Source organism: Ischnura elegans, chromosome 4, assembly GCF_921293095.1.
Source record: "Ischnura elegans chromosome 4, ioIscEleg1.1, whole genome shotgun sequence".
Taxonomy (NCBI): Eukaryota; Metazoa; Arthropoda; class Insecta; order Odonata; family Coenagrionidae; genus Ischnura; species Ischnura elegans.
This window is the reverse complement of record NC_060249.1, coordinates 127,276,223-127,293,700: the sequence shown is the minus strand read 5'-3', so window position 1 is coordinate 127,293,700 and position 17,478 is coordinate 127,276,223. Positions and strand designations below refer to the sequence as shown.

At 37.9% G+C, this 17,478-nt stretch overlaps 1 protein-coding gene across 1 annotated transcript in view; it reads right to left on the bottom strand.

The window, feature by feature from the left end:
• LOC124158035 (striatin-3) overlaps nt 1-17,478 on the bottom strand; it is a 73,775-nt gene that overhangs the window by 34,154 nt on the left and 22,143 nt on the right. Inside the window, exons 5-6 of the mRNA XM_046533189.1 lie at nt 4,444-4,653; nt 3,330-3,474 (exon numbers count right to left, since the gene is read on the bottom strand). Of these exons, the coding sequence (XP_046389145.1) occupies nt 3,330-3,474; nt 4,444-4,653 (355 nt within the window). The remainder of the gene's footprint in view (nt 1-3,329; nt 3,475-4,443; nt 4,654-17,478) is intronic.

The following is a 17,478-nucleotide window of genomic DNA, read 5'->3' as shown; positions in this document are numbered from 1 at the left end:
TAGCTGACTCGCTTCAAAGATCCTCTGGAGGTCAACTGCTGCATGAATCACTGATTAACCCAAAAGGTGTGTAAAAATGAATTTCGGTAATTGGTACTATACTCTTATTAGATTGAGATATTAGTGATGTGCACGCAATTAAAAAAAATACGTCGTGTTTAGTATTTCTAATGTTATTTAACCATTTTAAGCAAGGAAATAGTTGGAATAATACGATGGTGATTTCTGGCGAACATCGATATCCTTGCAGCTGATTGTGAGCTTCACGGCAGTTGATGCGGATTTTTTTTTAAAACAGGGCGTCTGGTTACAATTTACGAGTTATGCTACAAGTCTCACTTGTCTGAGGTGCTAACAAAGCGATGTCTTGTCAGGATATTTTGTTTCTCCCTACTAGCAATCTGAATTCATCTGTTCACCTAGAGCTACACAACTTATTGTTAGAAATGAGTGGGTAAGTTGCCTTCTCTATAGGATAAAAAATTTCATTGCGCAGTCACATGGTCATGCTTCACCCTCTGCAGTAAGCTCTGCTTACGCCGTACACGATAGCATTAGTGCCGAACTTAATCTCGTACGAGTGGTTCTGTACTTTCCAGGGTGGGTTGACTTAAAACCAGCGAGGGTTTTCCGTGTGGGTTCAATAGAGTCCGGTTTCATTTTTATTAGTTTTACTCTTATTTGTCTTCGGACCATGACCCTTCCGAAGACACATGTGAGAAGATGATCTTTCCATTCTATTCGGGTTTTTTCACCGCGTTTGTTGTATTTTAAAGACAACAGTTTCGCTGACTGTAACGCCAGCGAAACTGTTGTCTTTAAAAAACAACAAAAGCGGTGAAAAAACCCGAATAGAAAGGAAAGATCATCTAACCAACGCCGCGAAAATCTTCGAACCTACACACATGTGAGAACTTTAAAAGATGGACTGAAAATAATTGAAGACGAAGAAAAGAATCCGGGCTAGAAATGTGTGAATTTTACAGCACGCCTCGGTATGTCCGCTAGTACATGACGGCAGGGGTGGGGGTAGAGTGAGATCCCTGGTGAAAACAAGAAGTGGGAAGAAGCCGAGGATCAGGTGGGCGTGCCGCTGACGATTAACGCCACATTGCCTCAATCATATTAAAAATTTAATTGCAAGAAAGGAACATTTCAAATAATAAACTATTCTTGGCCTTCTTGATCCATCTCATAACCAATCACTTCGACGGCGAAATCAGTTGTTTGAGGCATAACACGCACATTTCTCTCGTAAACACGTGTACTTGAAATGGCATTTGATGGATAAGAAATTTTACAGCGTAATAGCAGTGAAAATTCCGAGTGGAGTGAAACATTTTTTAGCAAGGCAGCGTGTTCCTTTAGGATATTTGAAAGAGATATAATCCGAATCAACAATATGACCTAAGTGCTTCGATTAAGTAATAATATTCCTTTAATCAGCTAAATTCTTTTTTGAATCCATTAATGAATGTCATAATTCGCAAAAATCCAGCGTTTCCTAGGACATACGCAACCCAGACAAACATTCCCGCATCGATCGTTTCCCCGCATTCATCATTTTTTTCATCCATCCCCCTGAAAAACGATAAATCGAGGTTCAACTGTATTCAGTTTAGCATTGTAGCATTGAGATACCGTACTTTCCCAAATCCACGCGATCGGTCAATAGGGTGGTTTCCTATTATTTTTTTATTGCCTAAATCGAAAGATTATTACTCCTGGAGTACGTATTTCGCGATTTTAGATTTTTAAATGACGATATCTATTTTTCGCGATTAATTGAAAAGTGAAAATTTTCAAGCGCGCAAAAACGCGACGCGGAAGTAGGAAAGTCCGTGCGACGCATTTCTGGTTCCCCCTCTCTCCTTGTGAAGTGACCTTGATCGAGGCTCTGAGCGCTGATAGGACGCAGGATGCTAGCGGATAGCTGAGTACCTTGCTGAATGGTAGGGCTTGGCTTAAAAAAGGTTTATTAATACCTTATCAAACGAAGAAAACTTTCCGACCTTAGCCAGTTTTAATAGGTGATTATTAAGACATGTTTCCCTGAGCTCTGTGCCTCATGCATGCATTGGTAACCTCAGACGATGTATAACTCCTATCCTCTCGTGTAGAAAACTAGGTCCCTGTGACGTCACATGGAGTGGCATCGCATGGGAACCAATCTGGCCCTTTTCAAATGAGGATAAAAATGGACCATTGCCATTCGTCTAAACCGGTATTTCTAAAACCAAATAATTTGTGTATCATGAATACACTAATGGTGGGTAACGAATCGCAATCAATGCCTATCGTTTTCTTTGATGAAGGAAACTACCCTATTCGGGGAATAATATTACGCATTTTGATTGGCAATGCTCGAGATGTAACTCTCAGACTATAATAATGTTTATTGATTTTGTATCAAATAATACTCGGAAGAGTTCATGAATATCGCAGTAAATTGAATGAAACTTCACCGAGAATTTACCGTGCATTTCTCCGCTGAGAATTTACCCCACCGATCATAATCTCTAAACAAAAATGTTCGACTTACATAAATTTCGACTTATGCAGAGTCTGCCGGAACGCATCTCTTACGTAACTCGGGGGATGCCTGTATATTCTTTAATTTAAATGTTAATTGAAAACACATTTTATCATTATATTCGCCGAAGGTTTCTTATTTTTGTCATGCAAAAGCATCCTATCTCAGGACCACCAGCAAAATTATAACACACCTAAATTATTTGTTAAAACTTTCGCGGGCACTCATCATGTTCGTACAATAACTTTTGGGCTCTGTCACCACTTCAATTTTCAGCTAGCCCCAATGTTTCCAGACTGATGCTGGTCGCTTTTTACTATGTGATTTCCTTGAAAAAGCGACCAGCATCGGTCAGGAAACGTTGGGGCCACCTGCAAATTGATGTGGTGAAATTGCCCAAAATTTTTTTAACTAATATGATATGCGCCTGTCAATAATGTTCCTTAGCTAGTCATTTCCTGTATTGGGATAGATCACCCTCTATCAAGCAAAAACCTCTGTATCAATAAACTTCTCATGGGCACTAGATTTTTCTTAGAAAGAGGTTCGACTCTTTGTGTATTTCAACTTGAGTCACCACCATAATTCCTGGAGCGATGCTTTCCATTCCTAGTGGGAAACATGACATTAGTAATGCTCCACTGAACTTTGTCACCAGGCAACATAGCAATGTCTCTGCGTACACAGATAGTGTATCAACATCATACCCCAGAAACATGCATCCTCCTACCATAGCCCTGCGGGGATTGAAGGATGCTGGACATAAAAAGGACTCGAGATTTGCATGTTTACTCACCCCAGTCTGTAGTATCACCCTGGTTTCTCGAATCTCCAGAGACGTACTCAGATTCTGTTAGAAGATGGAGCTCATGCAGAACTTCATCGGCAGCTGCATCCACATCCTCTGAGAGCCCTTCCAGAAGAAGGGGAGAGGTGGTCAGCTGTAAGGAAATAAACGATCAACGGGAATGCAATTTAAACACACTTAGTCCAAATTCTTTTGAGGATGTTGCATCGCATACCTCAGAGGCCCAATAAATGAAGAGAATATAAATTGAGTCTAACGGATATTGAACAGTAGAGGTGGTGATACAACTATGTACTATTACATAAAACATAATCACCCTGATTTTTTCTATTGGAGGAATGTATTTGAATTCTCTTAAATCAAATGCTGTAATTCTTTGGGGCAGTTTAAGACTATCTGGGACATTTTGTTCCATGCGTAAACAAACACAGGCAGTTAAAGCTAGGAAGATCAATTCTCTCATAAACCCAGCACACATATTTCCATTGATGTGAAAATTCTCACATTAGCATCAAAATATCAATTTTCTACAAAAGGGACAAAACAAAACCTGAGCCTTTCTGCACCAAAAGGAGAAGGCAATAGCCATGACACAAAAGCTGCAAACTCACATTCACCCGCAAAGATGCTTCTTCCTGGTCCCACATTCAGGAGCCCTATGACATCAATCTCTATTACGCACAAGTGACCAACTAACATTAAGGGAAGAACATAGATAAATATTTTGAAAGCAAAGGTAAAGGACTTACAACTCCGTAAAGTATTCTATTCTTTGAAAGAAATTTAAATGATAAATAATAAATGCATACTTCACTGTTATTTTTTTCCTTATCAATTTTCAACTCATGAATTGTCTCAAGTTTTTCATGCTGCAATATGACCCGTTTTAATAAAATGAACTGAAATTAGCTATGCTTACATCATTTTTCTTGACCAAGTCTATTGTGGTTTTGGACAATTTTTATGACATAAATATAAGTGAGAGGATTTAGCATTAGAGTTATGAAAATACTCGTTGACCTTGTTTCAGGAGAATGCTCAGGTGCCAGACCACTAACATGAGATGGAGTAGGAAGACAACCAGCACATTGGGTAGACATACCTTTGCCTTCCGCTTGGCTTGTTTCACATGATCTTCATCGTCGTCATCATCGTCCTCTTCCTCCTCAGCTTCATCGTCAGGTGGCTCCTCAGGATCGCTCATCTCCTCGTCATCCATGTCCACGTCAGTGTGAGCCAGAAACTCAAAGTTTGCCATGACGGCTGCCTCCGTATCCAAGATCATAGCTTCCGCCAAGGATGAAGGTGGAGCCTATGAAAGAGAGAGAATACATGGACCATTTCTCACAACTCTACCACCATGAAAAAGAACATCTAATTCACACAACTTTCAGATTAGCCTCATGAATGATTTTCAAAGGCCATCGAGTTGCTAATAACACAAGTACTAAAATATTATACCATAAATAAATTACAGAAGCTAACAAGAACACCTTCAATGACTTGTCTGAAAACTGAAGCTGAAATCCTTACACCCCATACCAAAAAGAAACTTACCCCTGTTATTATAAGATCTCATTATATGATTCGGGGACAAAAATAAAATGAAGTTAATAAAATAACTGATTCATTTTCAAGTGTTACACTTATACAGAAAATTTTTGACAGTATGAAGCCACTAGGTAACCAGTGCAAAAATTTTTCGCTTACAAGGCTATCACAGAATACGTACGTTAAGTAAATGCTGTAATTGGGTTTTAAATGTCACATGTATCTAAAGTACCTACTTTTTTACTCTTGTTTTCTTGCAAAAATATACAAAACATACCTTTTTTTTAAGTTGAGAATTAAATAAAAAATAAGAGGAGTTGAAATACCTCGAGAGAGTCATTGAAAGGGAAAAATCAAAACTTTTACGGCAAATTATTGGGTGAATAATTAAATAGTGAAGTTTGAGACTGAGATTGTATTTATTGTCAGAATTCGGTGATTCAACGTTTAAAAAGATATCTCATTTAGGTAGGCGCAGCATACACAGAATGACAGAAAAGAGACCTTTCTGAAATAACACGCATGATTGATTGGGACCAAAAATTGGTACCATATAATATCTATTTCATTTAGGGATGAGTCGATTCCAAATGTCGATTCTCGATTCCACCGATTCTCGGGAACGGAATCGGAATCGAGAATCTATCGCATAAAGTCGATTCCGATTCCATCAATTCCAGGAAGGTAAATGTTTTGAGCATAGACTACAAATTTGGGGCATAAAGGCTGCCACACACCCATGCACACACCTAAGCGGCCGCGGTGTCAGCCTGGCGCGCGCGGAGGATACGCCCGGCACGCGGGTGCTGCGACGAACATGCCTAAGAGGCCTCGGAAACATGAAAATGTCGGCAAGAGTGGCATTATGAATCACATTCGGAGAATTCATCTGGACCACCAATTTTAAAGTATATTAGATCGAAATATATTTTTTATTATTTCGAATGGCACTGGAAGTCTGATGATAATAAAAACGTGCAGAGAGCGAGTTTTCCTGTGAAAAAAGTTTCTTATAAATACGCGCTGAGAGCGGGTTTTTTTATATATGTAACTTTTTTTAGACTAACACGCGTCTGCGTCAAAAATACAAAATTTAGACACATTCGCGTTTGTATAGCCCAGTTTCATCAATGCAACCCTTGAGGAAGTTGATACTTGCTTGGCATAAGCCGCCGCGGCCTCCGGGCGGACTCGACAGGTTGCCTACGGCCGCCACCGCGCACCCGCCAGGCTGCTCTGGTATGTATGGACGCAATGAATGCTACATTATTGTTTAGCCACCGCGGCTACTGTTATTATTAGGGATGGTCGGATCGGATACCTCGGACCCAAATATCTGCGGATATTGCCCTTCATCGGATCCAAAGTCGCGGAAGACATCGGATCTGGATCCGAAATTTTAAATAATAGCTTCAGTGAATGCAACGCCCCATCAGGGTGGAAAGAGTTCCGATTCCCTCTTCGAATGCGCCGTCGCATGCGATTCTTGTCCTACTCATGAACCGTTTTGTTTGAAAGCTCTCGCAGAGGTTACGAGTAGAATTTCAGCCGTGGCCAGGATTTTCAACCACAAAATAAAAAAGGCAAAATACAACTGGCACATAGTGTGACTCTTCCCAAGAGATTGAACAATCATCGGGGGAATCTCAGCGCCGTAGGATAATAACCACGTCAAAAGTAACTACGTCGCGGATTTCAGAAAACCACCTTCGGCCGTCCATCAGCCCGTGCCTCTATTGTTGTTTTTTCGTATCCGTAATCAAACGGATCATAAATCATTGTCTTCTAAGGAAAATATCAAATCACACGAAAACAATTGAAGCGTGTTTCATCCCTACCTCGTCTCACCAACAGACCTTTTTTGGCCTACCTGCTTCAATTCTCCGTTTCTAGACGAAAAATGCTAGGAGAGTGACTTCTGGGCCCGAAGATATCTTGATAACTTCGACAATAAGATGACATGCATGAGATTAAAAAGAGAATTAGACCAAATGAGACGCATTCCTGACGATATTTCTGTTTATTTTTCAGCTCTAATTGAATGCCACTCAGTTTTCTATCAACAATTCTACAATTAGACTTTACTGATATGCAAAATTGTCCAAACAGCACAATTTTCAAAGAAACAAGCGCAGCATTAACCCCTCAAACAATTAGAGACGGATTGGAAATGCCTACTACATATATCACGTAGTGCGCCCGGCTTCGCTTTGAAAGCACCGACGCGACGTCACTGAAGCAAAATCTTACTCCGAACCGAACCGTGTGTGTGCACTGTGGCGTAAATTATCGCGAAGATGTGCTAAATCCACCTCACCATACTGAAGCATTTTCGGGTGAAACAAGTCCGTATGCGATGAGAAAGTAAAATTCGGGGGAAACGTGCGTGAGGAAAATTTTAATTCAGTCGATGGCAGGGGGGTAGCCAGGAATTTTGTTAAGGGGGGGTCCAAAACCAGGGGGGAAAATTTTTAAACAACAAGGTACAAAGGAGAGGGTTTCAAACTAATTTTAACACCCTTCATAAAAGAAAAAAATTCATTTTGCAAAGATACATTTTTCTTTCATTTTTCATTTTTGTAAATTCATTATTTTTAAATATTTTGTTTCCTTTTATGAAGGAAAATAATTGTGTTTTTATATTTTGGGGGGTCCTCTCGCTACGCCACTGGTCAGTGGTTCATCCTAAGATTTTTCCTGTTTTCATTTCCAAACCCAAGCGTAACAGTTTAGGCCCTGAGTATGTAAAGATGTTTTTAAAAAAACAACTTGAAAGCCCATAAAATTATTTTTAATTTATAAAAATATTAAAATGTGTATGAAAATCTAAAAATCATTCCATTGATTGTATGTACCCAGAATAAACTTGAATAATGACTTTGTTTAATGACCGGAATTTGAAAATGCCTTTGGATTCAAAAATATCCGATTCGAAAGATCAGGCTCCAAAAATCCTGGATCCGTCCATCCCTAGTTATTTTATTCCATTCAATTCTTAAATTTTAATGATAGCAATGCTACCGATTAATTAAAATCCCACCTGTTAGAAGGAGTAAGAATCGATGGAATCGGAATCGAGAATCGGGAATCGATTTGAAGGAATCGGAATTGGAATTGGAATCGAAAAAAAGTGGAATCGACTCATCCCTAATTTCATTTATTGAGGAATTTTAATAAATCTCACACAATGTTAACGTCAATTTTCCAATTGTTATTTGCCATCATGATATCATTTTAAATGTTATTGGATGTTACCTGTGAGAGAATTGCTCAATAAATGCTTCTGCAGTTGACTAATAGGAATGAATTATCATGAAATACAGTAGAACTTGTTTAGTACATTTCTGAAGGGACCACAAAAAAAGAACATACTAACCAGGAAAGCGTTGTAACGAGGAAAGTAAATGATAGCAACTAACTAACTGGTTGACTGGACTAGACGCTATAGATGTCCTCACTGTCACTTGTGTACTTTGTGTATAAATGTATGATGCATGCAAGATCAGTCACCTGACATTGTAACCAAGTTACGAAACCCGGGTCGTGCCCATAATTAAATAACAGTGAGCCTTACAAAGTTTTATTTCCTTACTTCCAATAAATAATAGCAGTTGGGGTAGTTTGCAATCTGTGGAAAAGTCGTCACAATTACAATTACTATGGGCAGTTCTCGGAAGAGCACCTTCCTGAACTCTTTTCACATTTAAAATCAAGAAAATGAGCGCTACATTGAATAACAATACCTTGTGAATAAAAATCACAATGCTTGATAGATTCTCCGAAGACAATTACATGAAAACGGCGTCAATCTCCCGTGATATATCCTATACACATATTTATAGAAAGAGGACAAGTGAAGTTAAGTCATTTATTTTTTCTCACAGCGTACTCGGAGAATATTGAGACAACCCTGAGTATGTCAATTGAATGTTTTTAAACATCATAAAAATTGGGCAAAATTTTATAGACCTTAATTTACGGCAACAGCCGTACACATTTGCTTCTAAAATGAAACCATAACGATTGATAACTCACGTACGAGATTATTACATTACAACATCAATACATGAAGATTTTTACATTATACAGGCGAACTTTTCTTTAAAAAAAAATGCCTAATGTCGTCTGCTTTCTATTTCTCATGCCGAGATCAAGTATTACTACAATAAGCTTTGCGTGGAGATCCAGAGCATCGTCCGCTCTCGCAACAGTAGTCAAGTAATGACTAGGGACAGGCAAAAGGTGGGGTTATTTTAGAACCAGAAGTGGTGTTATATTTTTACAAAAGCGATGTTATTTTTCCCTGAAATCGGTGTTACTTTAACGTCAAAATAATCGATGTTCATTGAGAGCCATGCCTTCAGTGGCCCACCCATTGCCCTAAATTTAAGATATTATTGACTGGGAATAATTTAAGCAATAATATACATGGAGTAATAACTGAATTCACCTATTTTACATATTTTATCCTTTGCATATCCATACATCCAGCTTACATAGAAAAGAAATTCCTTTTGAATTTCTGTAATTTCAAATGAAATATTGCTACTGTGATCAAGTTGTCTTCTTTCAGATTTGTTCTCTTATCTGTTAACACAGTGCTATAGCAGGAAAAAATCTTTCTGAGTCCACATTTGCAGAGGGCGTCCGAATTGTTTGAAGGCACTAAGATGCAAACAATGTCTCAGACAATTTGTGCTCCTGGATTGCTTTAATTATATCCACTGAACCCCGGGAATTTTGCTATTTGTGTAATTTCGGTAATTCTCCCAACCCCAACATCAACTTCTCATTCTCCACTGACTCAAGGCCATGAATATTTTGTCTTTTTAGACAGGGTTCACGTCTGTAGTCAAAACTTCTTGGGGATCAAAAACTGAGATCTCTTCAAATACAGTCGGATCCGGATTTAACGTCTTCGCATTTAATGTTTTACCGCATTTAGCGTTAATTTTTTTGGGTCCCGATTCATTCCCTATTAGGGCAATATAAAAATTATCCGTATTTAGTGTTTCTGCATTTTGCATTTTTCCGCATTTATGGTCGTAAAAATTTGTCCCGCTCAAGATTTTTTGGCCCGATTTAACGTTTTTTCATGACGGCTCATGCAAATGATATCCAAATCTTCGAACTTCTGCTCATCAACAAGAAGAGTCTCATGAAAGTTTACCAAGAGTCAATAGAATCTACCGGGGAATGCTTCTTCAACTGCATTCTTCTGCAAATGCAGCGCTGGGACCTTCAACTCACAAGCTGGGTGATTTGTATTCTCGTAATGTTTCGCTCCCCTTCTGATCCAAATACGTACCAGACGCTTTTTGTATCAGATCCGATCTAATGGAGCTAAGTCATCCCTTGATATCCTCAAACTACCTTATCCTTCACTTCGTGAACTTCGATGATACATGACGACTGATGACACGAGTTATCCTCCGAGGGCCGCTACAATGATGGTTTCCTCGAAATGTTTTCAATTGACGGCTTATGCCCCTTTCAACTCTACTCTCTACGGGAAGTTCATTGTTAGCCCAATATTTTTCCAGTCGGCTACTTTCTCTTTTCAAAAGAGGCCCAATATCATTTGTGCAATTCACTAGAAGATTCTTTTTATAATCCATTCCAAGGTCAGTTTCCACGGAGGAACAGCGAAAGAGCCGAGGAAGTGTTTCCCCTGTCATGATCGTGGGTGAAAGCATTCTTTCCTAACTGAACAATATTATTTTACATCGTAATTTAGATATCCCGGAGCCCATATACCGACATGCGGCTGGTTGACATCGCTGTCGATTCAAAGATATTTATCTGGTGCTATTTGATGTCAAAAGTGAATGACAATCGGAGTTTTGACGGACTATCTCGGTCCATGAATCTAAATAAATCGCTCATGCTGGAAAAACATCACCGCATAATCACAGTAAAATAGATGAGCGCGGAAAAATACGAAAATCCAGCAGGAATCCCTTGGTGGTTGACTGCGACATCATAACTCGAACGAAATTGCCAAACTCCAGAGGCACTGACAATTTTTCAGATGAAATCCAGTTCTGTTGAAGATTAAACCTTTTCACTTAACAGAGTTTAGCTAATCGTTGTTCAAGGTCCAACCAAATTTTATTAAAAGCTGCCGAGAAACATGGTGAGACGAAGTCAAGGTGATCAGTAAGCAACTTCTTCCAGCTCCATTCGACCTGCATGAGGCCGCGGATATATGACAACGAAAATGGTGTTATCATCGAGTTGAATCACCATCGACTTGTAAGCATACTAGAAAAACGATTCTCCCTTTTTGGATGACCTCGAATCCAAAATGTGCTCATAGGAGGCTCATAAATCACTCGTTTCGCCGAGGCAACAGAAAACGTTAAATTTTCAAAATTCTAGAAAACCACCCTTTTCCTAGATATTCGGTAGTTTAGAATTCGGGATTAGCGATATTCTACTGTCCCTTTATTTCACTCATCTTTATTGATACAATGACGATTTTTCGAGTACCTACTTACACCTTTTTATTATATTAGAAATGCTATAGCCACCTACATGTCACTTTTACAGAAAAAAATTTAAAATTTCTTCGAGGCCACTGAAATATGCGTAAAATGGAATCACTAATTTCCATAACAATATTTCGTGTGGGAATGCTTTTAAGTTGACGAATATTATAATTTTCTTAAAATATTTCGTTAAAACAAATGTCATCCTCTCATTATACTTATTTTTACTACCCACTTTTTTAGCTGATTCCTGAAAAAAATAATCCAACCTTAAATTGGCAAACAACATTTAATCAATGAATTTCTTGCTGCATGCAGCACCTTTTAGTTGCTTAAAATAATATTTTTTATTCATATAAAGCCATTCCAATCATTACAGACCCTAAAATCTGAAAAAAGTGGCAGGTCCTCATTTAGTGTTTTAAATTTTGTCCCCGCTGAAAAACCTTAAATCAGGATTCTACTGTACCTATTTTTCTGCTTAGGTCTTCTACCATAAGAGAACTAAGTTTCACAAAGTTCTTCTTTTTAATTTAAGAACTAAGATTTGTTGATGCCTTTTTAGCCATCTGCATTAATATTGACTTTACAGCAGCTGCTTTGGAGATTGTCATGTTTTGCAAATGCAATAAGTGGTTTTATCGAAAAAGGTTCTCTTATAAATATTCTGGAGATTCATTTATAACTCCCTTAACTCTTTGGAGATGGTGGAGTTCTCTCCTTAGCATGAATTGAGGAATGATCTCCATGAGACTCTTTGGTTCCCTCTTTATGGAGCATTTATGTTGGACATCTGTTTAGAAATGTCTTTCAGATAATCACACTCTCAACACCAACCTTTTTCGATCCTTCCTAGTGGGGACTTCGCATTATCTTGGACTCCGAGGGTGGTTGGTCTCCCTCCTTTCGCAGATTATAACCCTAGCAGCGGCATTGGTTGGCTGTCAACTCATGCTTTGTTTAAATGAATTAGCTACATGGATGATTGTTGCTTGCACGTAAATTGCAGACTTCCAATTGAATTCCTCGTTTTATTCTGAGAATTTTAAAATTTTGAATGAAGCTCTACCGTCAGTATTAACAAATTTAATGCATTAACAATTTCCATGCATTAGCGTTAATGCAATCATTAGCATTAGTAGAAGAAAAAAAATGATAAAAATTGCGTCTGAGTTGGTGGAAATCGCCCATGAATTAGAGAAAATCGCTATTAACACAAAATTTGCGTATTCGCGGGAAACCCCTGGAATTCGCACTAAAAGTCGTGTTATCGCATTTGCAACTTTTGCATGTTCCTAGTAATGACGCATGTACTCCATAGCCTCAACTGCTTTAGATAAAGTGAAAATTGGATAATACTCATTTCCTTCCTCAGTATCATCTTCATCACTTCCATCTTCGTTTTCTTTCAACTCCTGTTCGTGAATTTCATCGATTGACATGGTTTGGCAAACAGTGATATCATCATCACACTCGCAATACTCGTTGAAATTCACCTCTCCAGCAAGGATTTCGGTCCACTTCCTCAAGAATTTCAATAATTTCTAAAGTTGTAATCTGCTTCACTATTCGTTTTCTCTCCATTTCAATTGTAATTTAACTGCCCTCACTATGATAACTCGTGCAATAGCAACAACTGCCCAATCACGAAATTTGTGCAGTGTGTGGCACTGCAAAGGCAAAAGAAGATGAGCTCGGAGTATAGAAAAATGGCTGCATTTTATTATTCATAACATCAAAAGAATTGAGAAATGCATTTAAATAAATCACGGTTGCAGAAAGAGAGATGTAGAAAGAATGTAAGAATGTCAATGGCTGATCATAGTAAATTCAATCATTAATTTGGAGGTTCACAACCCTTAAGCAGATACAAGAGAATGAATTACGGGTTGCGTCACGACAAGCAATTGAGTGTACTAACCAGGAAAGCGCAACTTTTTCAAACATACTAACCAAATACTTTTACCTGTATTTTGTTCGGATGGTACCAGGACCGAGAGAAATCGCCGTACCAAGGACAGGGTTCCTACTCTACCTAAATAATGAAATTCACGGTTTTTTCCAGGTTTTCATGGTTTTTCTCCCAAGTTTTCACGGTTTTTTTCAGGTTTTCACAGTCTCAATGTCGTCAAAATCATGGTCCGTTTATAAGTTAAAAACAGGACAATCACCGACCGTATATTAACTAAAAATTAACGTACACGACATACGCCATACGTACGAGACATATGATGTAAACGCAGTAATGAAACGTGATATCTGTTATGACGTCAACCTTTGAAAAATTCAGGGCCAACTTAAGGCCCAACCCAACCACGCTCTTGCCCGGACGCCGAATACCCTGGCCTCCTTCAATATGCGAATGCCCTTAGGACCTTCTTCCGTCTGAACACCGGAAGTCCCTTTTTAATTCCTCGCGCCTCTGAGAGATTGTTTTTTGCGCACGTTGTTATTACCACACAGTAACCAAATTTCCCTTACCCAATCATTCTGAGATCGATGAAAATATTTATTAAAATTGTTTATAGAATTTAATAAATCAAAAAATCAATTTTATATAATTACAGTGGAACCTCGATCTATCGTTTTTCAGGGGGATGGACGAAAAAAACGATGAATGCGGGAAAACGATTGATGCGGGAATGTTTGAATGAGTTGCCTATGTCCCAGGAAACGCAGGATTTTGATGCGTAATTATGATATTTGCTTAAGGATTGAAAGAAAATTTTAGCCAATTACAGGAATACTAGTACTTTATCGAGACACTTAGGTCACATTGTTGATTCGAATAATATCTCTTTCAAATATCCTGCCTATAAATAGCCATGAAATTTTTTGTTCAAAAGAGAAGGCACTTAACACATTCTTTTCTAATTATCGTAGCGCCAGATGAGTAGATGAATCCGGATTGTTAATAGGGAGAAACACAATATCTTGAGAAGATATCCCTTCCTCAGCAACTGAGACATATAGTATAACTCGTAAATTGATAACTGATAATAACCTGCTATCCTGTTTTCGGAAAAATGCCACATTAACTGCCGAGAAGCTCAGCTACGAGGACTTCGAGTTTTGCCAGAAAACATCATTGTATTTTTCCAACTATTTTCTTGTTTTAAATGCTTAAATAATGTTAGAAATATGTCGTGTTTGGTCTCATTCTTTTAAGAATTGCGTACACTTTACAAATATTTCAATCTAATAAAAGTATAATGCCAATTACCGAAATTCATTGTTAGACACCTTTTGGGCTACTGGGTGATTCATACAGCAGTTGACCTCCAGAAACTGGGAACTTCGAAGCAGTTAGGCTGAGAAAGGTCAGTGGGTGAGAAAATAGGGGAGCGCGAAACACGTTTCTATTGTTCTCGTGTAACTTGATATTTTCTTTCGAAGCTAAGGTCTTCGTAATACGATCCCTGCGCGAGCTGAGACCTTTTTTTTATTTCGGAGAAGAGGAAAGCTTTAGAGGGGGGAGGCGAGTTCTGAGTGGAGGGGGATAATGGATCTTGGGAAATGCGCTAATGTTACTATCCCACGGCACTCAGCTTCTCCCCATAGTAATTCAATCTCCTGGGGGTGTCTGGTGTTTTTAGCCACAAACAACACTTTGTAAACACTTGGTCTCATTTTCGTTATACGATTGATGTAAGAAAATATACCACAGGACCACGATCTTTAAACGATCCAAACGAGGTGAGCGTAGTCTATTGAGAGCTTTGCCATAAATTAAAGCCGGAGAAATTTTTCCTTGAGTAAAATTCCAATGGCAAACTCGTATTTCTAATCATATGGCATGTGCCCCAATTTCGTGTAGGAACCCAACTTCGAGTTACAAATCAGATAATTTTCGTAAATGGTTCATTCTGGGTCCATTGGAAATGCAAGTTATATCATTCGTCCTTTTTCGAATACAAGTCCATCCCAAGCTATCACTGAAATTGAAACACTTAGACAAAATAACAGACTTCCGCCATTAAAATGGAAAATATCGGTCAATGTGTCGTCACATAGTACGGACCAATTACTACACTTCGAATATTCGTGTGTAGAGAAATGCGTGGACTAAGAGTCTGTGCGTGCCTGACCATGACACATCATTAACATACCGAATTTGAACAGTAAATCGTAGAATACTATTATCAAGATTGAGATATTTCTAAGGTTTCATGGCGAAATTCACGGCTTATTCACGGTTGAGTGGGAACCCTGTGAGGAGGAAACATACCAAGGAGGTGCGTACTAACCAAGTTCCACTGTACATATTCCAGCATCCATTAAGTAATCAAAGATCTCTGTGTCATTGGAATTACTGCAAAAATTTTCCAATGTAAACAAAACATACATTACCCTATTTTGTACAATAAATGAAATTTCAGATGCCATGATCAAGTACATAAAATATATTGATGCAAATTAGGTTCATTCCTTAAAAAAAAAGATAAACCACTGAGATGAAAATTTTGTAAGTATAGAGATGACACACAGGGGACGCCACAGCCAAGTCCCACCCCATCCATGAACATCCATAAACACACACCCGCATTATCACTGCCTATCTAAGGCCCTGTGGCAACAAAAGGATGCAAGAGTAGCATTAGGGTTTATGCCACCAAAGAATTAAGAAATGAAGAGTATACTGTATCCAACTAGAGCCAGAGACAACTGTATATCCACAAAAATTATCAATACAAAAATAATAGTATTTCATCGAAAGAAGCAACATAATTATTTAATTTTTTACAAAGATTTCATTCACCTTTCTGTATTTGTAACATTACCATTAATTAACTATCAATATTAATGTAATTAAGTAGTTCTTCATATTCAAACAACTGCGAGACTCGTAATATGACTTTCCCAAGCTAGGCTCCATGAAATACATTAGGCAAGAACTGAATTCAATTTTTTAAATCAATCCACCACTTCATAATATAGAACCATTGTTCATTTCAGTAATTATTTGCGATCTATTAGCATACCAGGCATCTGCTTCTCTGAAGTAAGTGGCTGTGTTCCACTACATCATATTTCTGCATAAGAAATGAACCTAATAGTTATGTTATTCACAAGAAAAAGCAATTTTAAGTATTATTAATAAATAAAGACACTTAAGAATCTTTACATTAGACGTAAACCTCATTTCTGTGAGGCAATTTGGCTATTCTAATTATTATGAAGAAAATTCAAATTCATAAACTTTCAGTTTAAATGATGTCAAACTGGGCTTTGACTGTGCTACACTCGATATCAAAATAAAAAAATCATGGATGCGAGCACTCATTCCAATACACTGGATATAACAGAGGAGCATATGAAATTACCTTTGTGAAAGCTATTATTATTAAGGATATAAACAATTATACAAACAAAACACCCCACACCTGGTAGGAATCAATGGCCATGATGACAATAGAAAAGTCCTCGATTGAAACGTCGACAGAGAGATATGCCTTGCCTGGACAGAAACCCGAGAATAATTTAATTCAATCAATAATTAGTTTTTTCTTTCATCCTTTCTCGCTAATATTTATTTCCATTTAAGGCATTCCTATTTCTAGCACTAAAACTCAAAAAATCTTTTTTCTATACCAGTGTTTTATAGCATTATTTTAAAGACGGTGAAGAATGAAACCCAAAAACTAAAGAAAGCCTACATATTGTGTTATAATTTTAAGTAATTCACGAAAGTAAACCAACATTACAAAATTACATGTCTAAACAATATTGAAAAAATAATGATCCCAAGCATGACGTATTTCTGGCATTATTTAAGTTTGTTTATCATGTTTATACGTAGAAGTTTTATCAAACCAAATAATAAGCTCATAATTTCAGATTGACTTCATGTTTTGGCTTAATCTTTTTCAAATAGTAAGCAGATAGCTATTTTTTTAAACCTATGGTGATAAAATAATTAATTGAAAAAAGTGTGTGTTTTGTATAGTTTTCCCCAACACGCGATTCATGACTTCAAACTTGGCTACATGATCATGGTCAGTAACAGGATTAACAAGGCGCAGGGCAGCCCATAGGGCATATCATTGGGTGAACGGAGTGGGGAGGGACGTTGATCCTTGAAGTCTCATGGGAGC